At 45.0% G+C, this 13,713-nt stretch overlaps 1 protein-coding gene across 3 annotated transcripts in view; it reads left to right on the forward strand.

The window, feature by feature from the left end:
- Nucleotides 1–13,713, forward strand: part of Rgs6 (regulator of G protein signaling 6) — a 515,794-nt gene that overhangs the window by 412,214 nt on the left and 89,867 nt on the right. For all 3 annotated transcript variants that reach the window (XM_059279351.1, XM_059279350.1, XM_059279349.1), the window contains exons 6-9: nt 5,376–5,440; nt 9,410–9,486; nt 12,139–12,220; nt 13,585–13,659. In XM_059279351.1, the coding sequence (XP_059135334.1) occupies nt 5,376–5,440; nt 9,410–9,486; nt 12,139–12,220; nt 13,585–13,659 (299 nt within the window). The remainder of the gene's footprint in view (nt 1–5,375; nt 5,441–9,409; nt 9,487–12,138; nt 12,221–13,584; nt 13,660–13,713) is intronic.

Consider the following 13,713-nt stretch of genomic DNA (forward strand, 5'->3'; position numbering starts at 1 on the left):
GCTCGGATGAAGGGCAGGGGGGTATCTGCTGCTCATCTATCCTGGGGCACCACTGTGACCCTCCCAATTGGCTGTTCCCTACACAGTAGTTCATCAGGTCCAGCAAGGCTTCCAGCTCAGGGTGGGAGCTGTGTTTTGTCATAGAGCAAGTGCTTCGGGTTGAAGGACAGCCCCATTTCCTCATTTGAATAATTATATCTCGGTTCCATCTACATGTGCCCCTCAGGCAGGGGCCAGGAGGTGGAGTCAGACCAGACACCTGGATCAAAACAAGTAAAATATATTCAACCATCTTACACTGAATGCAGCACGACAGATTTTTCTCCCTCTCAGAATTTTCTCCACAGAGCTCCATTTCAGAATAGTAGTGGGCAGCCTCAGCAGAGGCGGAAACAGCGGATAACTTCAGGATACCCTTAACATAAAATTACTTTGCATTCCTGTGCCTCAGTCTATGGCGAAGTCTCAGGTGGGAAAATCAGGATGTGGGACATAAAAAGAAAGGAACCCTGAGATGGTTTAGTCAGAAAGTCAGCTTCCCAGGAAAGAATTGTGCAAAGAGGACCCTCAGAATTAACTGGTCCTGTGTGATCTTGGCAAGTTCCCTGTGTGATCTCGGCAAGTTCCCTAACCTCTCTGTGCCTCGGAACCTCGTATTAAAGTCAGAGCAACGTCATTGTTTGTTTCCTGGTTCTGCTTTGTTGGGATTGAGTGACTCAGGTGAGCTTTGTTGTGTGGCACAGTAAGGTGTCAACACTCTCCTGGGGGATGTCATCCCTGGCACAGTGGCGGCTGATGTTGGTGTTGCTACAGTGATGCAAAATTGTTACAGCTTGAGGGTCCTCTCCCCAGAAGGAGGCGAGACTGGAGCTAAGAATTCAGGAAAAGAATGAATTAGATTGCTCAAGGACCAGAAACTTTTATTCATTCAACAAGCATTGCCTAATGATATACCCTGTGTTAGTGTCTGCGTCACAAGTCTGACCAAGTCACAGTCTTGCTGGCTGAAAAAGTGGCATGTAGACAGAAGGAGGGCGGAGGAAGGTAAGTGAGAAAGTTGAATAGTTTGGGAGGGACATTGTGGTTTGTCTCACTACTATGGCAAAATGCCTAGCCAGAGAGACTTAAGGACCTAATGGTTTGTCGGGCTCTCATGGTGGGAAGGTGCGGCTGCAGGAGGGTAAGGCAGCCCGTCACATTACATCTGCAGTCAGGAAGCGGAGACCCACTAAATCCCGGTGCTCAGTTCTGTGTTTAAAACAGGACCCCAGTCCATGCAATGGTGCTATCCACGTGGAAGGTGGGTCTGCCCTCCACAGTTAAACCTTCCCAGAAACAGCCTCACAGACGTGCCCAGAAGTTCATCTCCTAGGTGACTCTAAATCCCATCAAGTTGACAATCAAGATGAACACAGTCCCAGACAGGTTATGTAATAAAAGCCCTAGTAGTCACGTAGAGAAGGTTCAGCTGACTCGGCCATCTCTGGGAGCCCTTTGGGATGCCTAGCAATGAGGAATGACTGGCGAAAGTCCCTTCATTAGCTTAAATGTGGGGATCCTAACCAAACCTACCTGGTAGAGTTATCATGAGGACTACGCAGAGTTCACATTTGTAAGGTCCCTGAGGTGGAGCCTGATGGTTGCTAAGCTCAGCATAAGCAGGTGCTGTTGTCACGTGACTCAGCGTGAATGGATCAGGTTTTATGTTCACTAAAATAAATCAGTTCCAGATATCTTTTTTAAAAAAAAGAAAAACAGTTCATTACACTTATTGTGTGTGTGTCTGTGTGTACATGCACACACACACACACACACACACACACACACACACACATTAGACACAGTCGTGGACACACACACAGACAACTTGCAGGAGTCAATTCTCTCCTTTCACCCTGTGGATTCCAGGGACCGAACTCAAGTTGCCAGACTTGACAGAAAACTCCTTTACCCCCTGAGTCATCTGTATAACTCAGTCCCTTGTATCTTAACAGTACATGAATCTGTTCCCTATTTGGTGTGTTAGACACAATGTGTTCTTGTTAGGGTGACACATTGCAGTGAGCACATCCAAGTGAAGCCGAGGAGAAGTTTGGAGGTAGAGATAATTAATTTTTAGTATAAATAAAAATAAATAAATGATAGATGATAGGTAGATTAGATAGATAGATAGATAGATAGATAGATAGATAGATAGATAGATAGAAAGAAAGAAAGAAAGAAGATAGGTTAGGTAGGTAGATAGATAGATAGATAAATAGGTAGATAGATGGATAGATAGAGGCAGGCAGGCAGGCAGGTAAGTAGAAAGATAGATAGGTAGACAGACAAACAAATAGGACAATCCAGTGTGGGACTTCACGGTCCCCAGAGGTCCTCTTGCAGGACTGGCTATCACCACTAGAGGTCACTGGAACCAGCGCTCTGGAGAAGGCTACCCAATGGTACAGACAAGCCTGTAAGTGCCAAGAGCACCTGTTCCCTGTGGTGAACAGGTTTCTGGTGTGGCATTAGCCACAGAGAAACAGGTTGGAAGTCGAAGCCTGTGGGATCATGGTCAGCAGCTACAACACCAGCCTTGTGTTCCTTGCTCAGCACTCTATAACCTGTCTGGCCGTTCTGACCCAGGATAGAAATTTCTTGGGATGATCCCACCTGCATAAAACCCATAGTCAAAATCTGTGTTACCCCCTCCCCACTCTATCTACTTTGGGGGGGGTAAGGGGTGTATGCATGTGGGTGTGGATGCTTTTTACTTGGAATCTGGGAATTAAAAATGAGGTCCTCAAGCTTGAATACCACGCCTCCATACCCACTGAGCCACCCTGCTACTCCCAGCCCTTGAGTTAGACATCTCTGAGTTTCACATTCAACCAACAGAAAACGCTTTGTCAAAGTAGCTGCCACCTCCATTGGCTCACCAGGGATAGAAACGAGGCAGGTGGCATGCCAAGCTTCCGGCTTGATTACCCCAATCCCACAGGCTGTCTGTGGCCCTAGAAGCTGAGAGAGGTACTTTGTTCAGAGCTGACAGTTCTTTATCAGGCACAATGCAGACTTCTGGATGCTCGGTTCATGGCAAGAGCTAGTAAAGTGAAACCCAGAAGACATGAGGGCAGGTACTTCAAGCCCTCCAGATCAGCAGTTCTCAACCTGTGGGTCACAGCCCCTTTAGGGGTCGCATATCAGATATCCTGCATATCAAATTTACATTATGATTCATAACAGTAGCAAAACTAAAGTCGTGAAGTAGCAAAAAAATAATAATAATTTTATGGTTGGAGGTCACCACAACATGAGGAAGGGTATTAAGTGGTTGCAGCCTTAGGAAGGTTGAGAACCACTGCTCTAGATGAATATGTTATGCAAAGGAACATATGGCAGTCCATGGTAAGATCGAGGACTTTTCTTTGACTGTAGATTCCAAAGACTTTGGTTTCTTTTTTAAAGAAACCATCCAGTTTGAATATTAAGCTGCATTAAGAATTTTTTAAACCACATGAATATTGGCCCCTCCTACATTTTTATTGCTTTTTTTTCCAGATGCCGCCTCTGTAACAAATTCACCAGCAATTACCTCAGTCAACTCTTCTTGATTTATTAGCTCGTTCCAAGTTCCAAACCATTTAGCGATGTCTTCAGAGACACAACCACTCTTTCTTTTAACAGTAATTTCATTGGTACTGATAGTCCTCAACGTGTAATAAGGTTATATACTGATATTCCCAATGTAACCTGCAAATATCCCACATCAAAATACACATCCACCTACCAGAATCCCTCACTTAGCAACTCGGCACACTGCACGGTATTAATTCTTTCCCCTAGTGAGCTTGTGGGCACCATGGCTCGCTGCCACTGCCCAGCCTCCCAAGAGAGTGACACTTCACACTTCAGCAGCCTAGGAAAAGATCAGAAATTTGCAATCCATAACTGTGGTTTCTAGTACATCCATTCAGCTTTCCCACTGTTGTTAAATGGAAAATTCATTAAGTCAAACCAAAGGTCTGATGTGTGTGTGTGTGTGTGTGTGTGTGTGTGTGTGTGTGTGTGTGTGTGTATGCATGTATACGCATGTGTCTGTGTTGTTGTTGTTGTTGTTAAAATAGTGAGTACACTTGAACTGACATAAGGAGATTTGGGGACAACCACAGCCCACAGCTGGCCCTGGGCAGCACAGACTGTAGAATACAGGAGTGTAGGCATACTGGAAAGAAAGCTGCTAGCCACAGGGTTCTCAGAATCTTAGGCTTCCAGGAAAAAAACAAAAACAAAAACAAAACCAAGTCAGTCATTTGAACCAGCAAGGTATTTCCTAGCGGGCATAAGAAAGGTGTCAGGCCACTGGGCAGGCCCAGGCTGTGGTCTGTCCTCGTGGTCACTCACATGAAAAGCTGGATATGGCGATGCACACTTGTAAACCCCATGCTGGGGAGGCAGAGACAGGAGAATCCTAGCACTCATTAGCAAGCCCCATGTTTCAGTGGGAGACCCTGTTTCAAGACCTAAGAGGGGTACAGGGTCTCCTGAGGAAAGGCACTGAAGGTTGACCTCTGGCCTCTGCATGAGGAGCTAAGAGTGGTGGTTTCTTCGTAAAGGTTTGACAAGACAAGATGGGATTATAAAGGGCCGTGTTTGCACCCTAAAGATGGTCTTCCTTCTATTGTCACTGAGGATGCAACGCAGGTCATGGTCATGCTTGTGAAAGGTCACGCTGGGCAGAGGGTGTTCGGTGCACAGCAGAGGGAAGAAGGGGGGTGACAGATGCGATGACATCCACTTGAAAAGCTGTTCCTCTTGGACAGCTGCTCATTGGCATGGTCTAGGTGAGCCGCTCATTGGCATGGTCTAGGTGAGCTGCTTGTTGGCATGGTCTAGGTGGCTATCTTAGTTATGGTTACAATTGCTGTGATGAAACACCATGACCAAAAGCAAATTAGGGAAGAAAGAGTTTATTTGGCTCACACTTCTACATTACTATTCATCGTCAAAGGAAGTCAGGAAAGGAGCTCAGACAGGCAGGATCCTGGAGGCAGGGGCTGATGCAGAGGCCAGGGAGGGGTGCTGCTTACTGGCTTGCCCCTCATGGTTTGCTCAGCCTGCTGTCTTATAGAACCCAGGACCACCAGCCTGGGAATTGCACCAATAGGCTGGGCTCTCCCCCATCAGTCACTAATTAAGAAAATGGTCTACAAGCTTGTGTACATCCCAATCTTACAGAGGCCTTTTCTTCATTGAGGTTCCCTCCCCGCCTTTAGTGTGTGTCAAGTTGACATGTAACTAACCAGTATAGTGGGTGACTGGCTGGGCAGGCACAAGCTGGATCCATTCCATGGCATTGCTGGCTTTACATGGCGGTTCCTCTTCTTCCGCAGCCATCTACCTCTGTAAGAGGACAATGCAGAACAAAGCGAGGCTGGAACTGGCAGACTACGAAGCAGTGAGTACGGTGACTCCCAGGCCAGGGCGGGAGGAATGTCCGCTCCGCAGCTTTGTCGAAGCCCTGGGGTTTTCCTTTCTTCCCCCTGCGCTCCCTTCCAGGCGGTGGGAAGGATGTCTCTTCTGTGTCTTCTTTATCGCTACTCTCGCCATGACAGTCCAATTGCATCCTTGTATAAATAACTCTCAAACTTCAACAGCTAAAAATAAACGGTTCAAGTGGGTCCTGGTGGAACATACCTGTAATCTCAGCACCCAGGAAACTAAGGGAGGAGTATTGTAAGTTTGAGGCCAACCTGGGCTATATGGTGAGACCCTGTCTCATATATACATTAATCTAGATAAATAAGTAAATGCCATAATGATGGGTACAGAACTTACACAGATATTTCACCAAAGAGGACAAAAGATGACAGATAAACACATGAGAAGATGCTCAACACCCTTAGCCATCTGAGAAACAGATTGAATCCATGATGAGGTGCCATTAGACCTATTAGAATGGGTAAGATGGAAGGTATAGCTGACACTGAGTGACAGTGAACATGTGGAACATGCTCTTTTATTGGTGAAATTATTAAGGCCACTCCACGTAGTTAAAAGGAAGGTTTATTTAGTGGCGTAACTTACAAATGAAGGGATAGGTAGGTTGCAGGTCTGGGGAAGGTATGTCGCAGTCCGGCAGTGTTCTCTGGAGAACTCTGCTCGGTCTACCTCTAGCATCCAGGGTCCAGGAACCAAGAGAAGGCGGCACATCCAGATCTCAGGTCTTCAGGGCCCTCTCTTGGCCCCTCCTTGTAGGCGTGACAGTTACCGAAGCCTCAATGGGGGTTGGAACTTCCAGATCAAAGCTGGAATGGCTAGCCACTACACTCTTTTGTATTACTGGGAGAATGGGAAAAATGGTACATGTTTTGGCAATTTCTTATAAAGCTGAATATACAGTTACCACATGCAATCAAGTAGAGAAATTAGAATCTATTTCACATCAAAATTACCATGTTACTGTCTGTATTAGCTTTATATATGGTGCCCCAAGGCTGTAAACAACCCAAATACATCTTAATAGACAAAAGTACCTAACTTACTAGGTACATCCTACAATGTACTTAGTACCCTAACTAACTAGGTACATCCATACAATGGAATGGTATTCTGCAGTAGAAAGGAATTGATTCTTATTATACACTATTTGGTAAGTATTGAAAGCATCATGTTGAGTGAAAGAATCCAGTCTTAAGCAGTCCATCCCATTGTTTGATACTCTTGCAAAGACAGCACATATATCACAAGGGAAAACAGATCAATAGCTATGGTTATAGATGGGTTGGGGGATGACCATAAAGATATCCCAGGGGCCTTGGAGAAGTAATGGAACTGTCCTGAGTCCTGATTCTGGTATATAACTGTATCCATGTGTTGGGCTTCACAATTTTTTCTGGAAGGAAAACTGTCAGATTTTCTGTACAACAAGTTTAAGATCAAAATTTAAAATTTCACCTTTATATCCCTCTCCTGAGCTGAGTAGTAGAGACAGAATCCAAGAACAAAATTCCATCCAGAAAATAAGACAAGGCACCCATGACAAGGGAGGTCTCTTTTCCCCGTCCACTTGCCTTCCTCTATCTTTGTCCATAAGATCTATTTCCTTGCAAGAGTTAGGCATTCCACTTCCTCACTCTGGTCTAGCCCCATCCACTTGGCAGAGTTTGGAAAGGAAAAAAAACTGAGGACACAAAGATTCACGTATCATTGTGAATATGTGTTTAACTTCTGGTTGCAGAATCTTTCCCCCGTTTCACAGGCAACACAGAGAACCAGGGAAGTTTGTTATGTGTTCATGTACCCCTCCTGCAACACACACACACACACACACACACACACACACACACACACACACACACATTGATGAACTGAACCAACTAAAGAGTGACAGCTAGGGGACACGAGATAATGTTAAGGATAGTGGAGAAGCCCCCCTTGACACTAGAGGATCAACAGCATCATTACACCTACCACCTTCCCAAGGTCCCTGTCTGCCTCAGTCTTCCAAAAGAAACACAGTGAGGCTCTTCTCTGCTAGGCTTTGCCTCTCCTGAGTCCCCATGCCCAAATCTAGCCAGTCAACTAGACCATGGCTCCCCTCACCACCACCCAAAGGCAAAAGCATAGCCACTAGAGAGCAGGGCTTGGACATGGCATGCTGCCTTCTTTGAGCCTGTTGGTATCACAGACTTGTGTTTGGGAGGCAGAGTAGAGAAGGATCTGGTTAATGTTTGCATATCACATCGCATGTTGGACCAGCCTGTGTGATTGTCTCCTAACCTGCAATAGTGTGTCTGTGACTCTTTGCATCCTGGGAGCTGGGTCATACCTGTGTGTCCTGATGTTCCAAATAGTCATATCACTTCTGTTTGCAAAACTGGCTGTTTTACTTGCTGCATGCCCAAGGCAAACAGCTTTGCTATGACCATGTGACTTCCCTAGCATGTCAGTAAGGTTCCTGTTGTTCTTGCCCCGGATTTCTATGTCTTGGGGAATATATTGCACAGAAATGGCACATCAACTTCTGGTGTGTTTTTTTCAGTTTTCTGTTCTTTTGCCCCACAGTGGTCTGTTTTGATATTTGTAAAGCATACAGCATAAAGAATTTTTTTCTGAGATTAAGTTCTGCATAAAAATGCTCAGAAACGACAAATGCATTTTGTTTCTAAAGCATACTAACTTTATTAAAATGTTCTGGCTTCATATATTCTTTGTGGGAAACAAAAATTCAGACAGCAAAAAAAAAAAAGAGAGAAAATAACCTATGATTCTCCCACTAAGTTTTTCTATATATACAGTTTGTTTGTTTGTTTGTTTTACTATTCCTTCTAATCACAGACTGTAACATCTAGGAAATCATTCTATGTTAGTAATACTAACTAGATTGCCATTTTAATAGCTGCCTAGTATTCCACAGCATGACAGAGTCATAGTTCACTGCTTCCCCAAGTGATTGACATTTAGGTATCACCAGCTGGACTTCCTACAAACAGTGCAAGCATCAAAGGAATAGTTCCTTTAAAAGTAGTTGTACCCCAAACCTTGGTGCAAATTTGTGTGTTCCTTAAACAGGGCTTTTTTTATATTAATAACCTACTAATGAGGGTAATCAATTAGTGTTGGCATGAGCTCTATGGAAATACATACCATAATACAGGCTCCAGTCCTGCATTAATCAGAATTAGGGAGATCATTAGAGGTCCTGTCAAACGCCTCTTCTCATTGTCCTAAGGCTCCAGTAGACAAGTCTGCAGGCTGAGAGAAAAACATCTCTCCCCTTTCCCTCTAAAGATGATCCTAGATGGAGGATCTTCCTTCCTTCCTTCCTTCTTCTTTCCTTTCTTCCTCCCTCCCTCTTTCCCTTCCTTCCTTTCTTTCTTTCTTTTTCTGTTTCTGACTTTTTTCCATTCCATGAACATCATAAACAGTCACTCTTTAGTCCACTTCTGAATCCTGATCTTAGAAAGTTCCCATGTAAAGCACTCTAGGTCCCCCTTTCCTGTAGCCTCCCCGGCTCCCCACTGGAAGAATTATACTCAAGAGTTCCATCCTGAGCTTTGCTGTGGGATGACCCTGACACTCTTTCCCTAACAGAGACCGGGCAACATTTCCAGTAGCCTCTATTTCAAGCTCTATGTGACTTGTGTTCTCAAAATAACACCCAAGAAGAGATGAATCAGGGTGAACCAGGGTGAACCAGGGACTTCAGACTTAATACACTTATAAATGAGCATTAAGAGTTAAGCAATTCAATTGGGCCTGGTGCAAAGGCAAATTTGGGTTCATGTCCACTGGCTTTAGTCTGAGACCCTGCTATTTTGATGGGAGGAAACCAAAAAGGATGGCTGTCTTGTAATAAGCATAGACGCCGGTATATTAGCTTATGATGATTAATACCTTCTTATTGATTTTTATTTCTCACCAGGAAAACTTAGCGAGACTCCAGAGGGCCTTTGCAAGGAAGTGGGAATTCATCTTTATGCAAGCAGAGGCGCAAGTGAAGTAGGTGGATGCAGCAGGGGCTTCTGGGAGAGAAAAGAACTCTCTAGAGTTCTCTGGAGGCGCTGGAAGGGTGTGGTGGTCAAAGTGAGGTTCCCACCGGGTTAGTCTCGCTCATCCCCCAGGAGAAACTGAATAAATAATAGGAAGACCCTCATGAACAGGTTTCATGTCTAGATCTGAGGTCTTGCTAGGACAACTTCATCAGACAAAGAGAATCCTGTCAAATGCAGAGCCCAAAGATGCACCTGTTTGCCCAGAGATTTCCACAAGATGTCTGCGCTCTGAGCCTGGAAAACACCAGGCCAAGGTCATGGTAGAGCTAGAGGCCTTGACTCCATAGGATAACATGTTGAAATTTAAGGATATCTTAGTTACTTTTCTCAATACTATGACAGAAGCAACTTCATGGAAGAAAGGTTTACTTGGGTACGTGGTTTGGGGGGTGAGGGTTTGCTACATCATGGTGGAAGATATGGTATGGTTGTGGGAGTGTATGGCAGTGGCTGCTTACATCATGGATTATCAGGAAGCTGAGGGAGCTAAACCAGAACCAGGTCTAGGCTATGCCTCCAAGGGCCTGCCCCTGAGGGACCCACTTCCACTACAGGCCCCACCTCCTATTGACTTCACACTCTCCCCCAAACAGCTCCAATAGTTGGGACCGAGTGCTCAGAAGCCTAGGGGGGGCCTTTTGTATTTATATCAGAAGAGAGATAAGTTCACTCTCATTATCTTCCATATAGGAATGAAGCCGAAAAATAATGGAAAAATAAGGCACAGAATTTAGACTTCTGGGTTCAGTGGCTGAAGCTACATTATGAGACATGGCTTAGGAGCTATGTCCTTCCTAGGCAGAGGTGGGTATCTACAGGATCCCTCTGCCAGAACAGAGCTGACTCCCCCCATAAGCTTACCTCAGAGAGCCGATATGCTGAGCTCGGGCTAACCCAGAAGGACCAGTTTGAGCTTTCTCATTTCCTCCCTTCCAATCTCCCAGTAGGTTAGCTCATTCATCTTCCTCAAAGGGCACAGAGGAACGGAGGAATAAGAGGTAGAACAGAATGGAGATTGCTTCTTCTATAAGGAAACATGAGACATGGGGAATGAATACCCCCCCCCCCCGCAGCCCCCGCAGCCCATAAACAGAGTTGTCACCTAGGCCCATGGAATTCTGGGACATGGAATTGCTATGATAGGGTCTCCCTTTTTCCTCACATGGATGGTGTCTAGCTTAGCCAGCAGTACCAATCGGCAAAGGAGGACAGAAGAGGGATGGGAAGGAGGCTGAGCTGGAAGAAGAAGGGACTTTGTCTCTGAGAACCCCTTGTAGATGTACAGGCCCTATACAGCTTCCAAGAAGCCCTTTCATGCTCTGGGGGTGGTCCCACTCAACACTTAGGGTCAGATGTGGGGGTGTGATTAGGATAGATCACCAATGGTCACCATTGGAAATGACCTGAGGCCATCTGGTCCAGCAGCCCGCATGCCATCATTACTGTCACCGTCCCTCAGTCATCTCTACCTTTCCCCTGTCCATGATGCCAGCCACCTGCTGGTTCTTTCCCAATGCAGTGTTCCCAGATGTCCCTAAGGGAAGGCAGACACCAGGTACTAGGTCCTAAGTGACTGCAGGAAACCATCTGGGAAGTAGAAGGTGGTGGGAGAGCTGGTGGGAAGAGGGACTCAGGTCTGGATGGACTGAGGTAGAGCTGTGTCTAGATGCTCACAAGTCACTGGGAAGCAAAGAGAAGCATGTATTAGCTCTCCCAGAATCCAACAGCATCACGCTATGAAGGGGAGGGGGAAACTGTCACTTTATACATATATGGCTTTTCTCCATTAACTTTTCTGATTAACTCTGTGATTATATAATAATTGCGGGCCATTTAAGTACACAGCAATTATCACAAGAATCACAGGGTGGTTATGGGTTTATTTCAGTCCAGTAAACTAAAGGACTCCCAAGAGAGCTGAGAACCACAAATCACATGGCAATTAATCTGAGTTGCTTTTTACTTAGATGATGTGAAATGATACATGCTTGGGGGGCGGGGAGTCTTTTGTGGGCTCCCGATCAGAACACACAGAATCTGGCTTTGCCATTAATAATTTCCCTGCTGCAGTTGGTGCCTTTCCCAACTGAGGCTGGTGATATTCGTCACTGGGGTCTTGTCACAGGCTAGGGCCACTACTGTGCCTTTAGAAATCCAGATGGTTTAAGTGACTCTCAAAACACATAATTGGAGTATTTTACAGACATTTTAACTGCTTTTTATCTTGCATGTCTGAGATGGAGCATTGGCAAACAGGTTGCTGTGTCCTTTCTTATCAAGTCACACAGGCAGAATTGGCTCTGGAGTAGGGGCAGACCGATGGAGAATTCGGTCCTTAGTAACCCAGATCTTGATACATCTTGTGGGCAGCTCTGTTTCTGCCTGTTCTTCCTGCCTGCCTATCGTGTTCATGGCTCACAAATGATAACATAATCCAGCCTAAAACAAGCTCTTGCCACATGTGGAGGTTGTGAGGGGCCACATGGGGGGCAATGGTCTTGGGTTCAAGCTTAGCCCCTAGAAGCAGGATCAGAAGGGCTGAGGAGGCAGCAGAGAAAACAGTACAAACACTTCTCACTTCCTCTCTTTACTCTTTCAGGATTGATCGGAAAAAGGATAAGACAGAAAGGAAAATTTTGGATAGTCAAGAACGGGCCTTTTGGGATGTCCACAGGCCAGTGGTGAGGAAGTTCTGCTTGGTTCCCTGCGCTGGATCTGCCCACTCATTCTTTAGGACTGTCTTTAGTGACCGAGTGACTCTTCCTTAAAATAGTTGCTAAGCCTTGTGAGATTGCTCTTTCCATTCCTTCATATTCTCTCCGTAGATCTCCTGGGGGGCGGGTATCAGTTCCATCTTTTAAAAATTATACACTGGGGAAAATGTAGGACTGGAAATGGGGAAACAATGGGATGCCAAGACAGGAATTTTGGAGTCCCGAAGTCTCCATTCCTCCAGATTAGCAATGTTCGTGTCTGCCACCATTAAGCCCCAAACCTTAAGATATTCTTTTCATATACTGTTAAGCCTTGTCATCTACCAGAGTTAGGGTCTATAAAGTCTTTGAAAACTCCGAATTAGTGAATATTGAAGAATTGCTCCTGGGTGAGCTAACTTCCTTCCAGAAACTGTTCACATATTTTGATCACCATATTTGTGTGAAGACACCATATTTAATATATGATGCTGATTCACTGCGTTGAACCCACAACTGTGGTTCAGGCCAGATCACAGCCATTCTGTTTTCTCCTATGGCACATCGGAGACCCCGTCACCTTTAGAACGCTACACAATACCCTGCTTGCAGACTCCTGAAAATGGAAAAGTCACCAAGATGAACACAAAAACATGTAGAAAGCCTGGCACCCAAATAAGCCCTCTAAAGGCTGCTTTACGGAGTGGAGGAGGGAAGCAGAGCTTCTTCCTGTTCAGCCTCATCTAGGCATGGTTATGCAGGGTGACTCAAAATTATTGCTCTTCTGCACGAGTCCGTAAATGGTCATTACACTCTGAGAACATTGATCTGCACATTACAAAGAAAATTCAGCAAGTAGATGAATTCACAAATCAGTACAGAATGAAGCTTGACTATGTCTCTGATTTCACATTATTAAAACAGATCCTGATTGCCCCCAGGGAATGGAGGTGAAAATGAACAAACTATTTCAGACTTCCTAAAAACTGATTAAAAGCAACAATACCAAAAAAAAAAAAAAAAAAAAACAACCTGCCTGTCCTGACTTGGGAATTGTTTTTTTTTTTTTCAGATGGTTAGAGATGTAATACAGCAAAGGCCCAAAGCACTGTGGCCACTTGAAACATAGGTTTGATGGCAGAAATGCATAGTAGACCCTCCATAAGGAATCCTGATTATAAGCTCATATTTTGTATTTCCGGTGAGACCTCCACACGGGAGCATGCATTATGGCAAGAGAAAAAGATTATGCATTATCTGCAAAGGGAAGGATTAGGTCTGATGGTATTGCTCAGATTCAATTGGAAGCATAATTTTCACTTAGTAATTTATACTATTTTTTTCCCTCTCAGCCAGGCTGTGTGAACACAACGGAAATGGATATCAGAAAATGTCGACGTTTGAAGAATCCTCAAAAGGTTAAAAAGGTTCGCTGGTGTGGTTGAATTACCACTTCCTGGTGGGGCTAGCCCTCCGTTTCT

This window comes from Peromyscus eremicus, chromosome 14 (genome assembly GCF_949786415.1).
Source record: "Peromyscus eremicus chromosome 14, PerEre_H2_v1, whole genome shotgun sequence".
NCBI lineage: Eukaryota > Metazoa > Chordata > Mammalia > Rodentia > Cricetidae > Peromyscus > Peromyscus eremicus.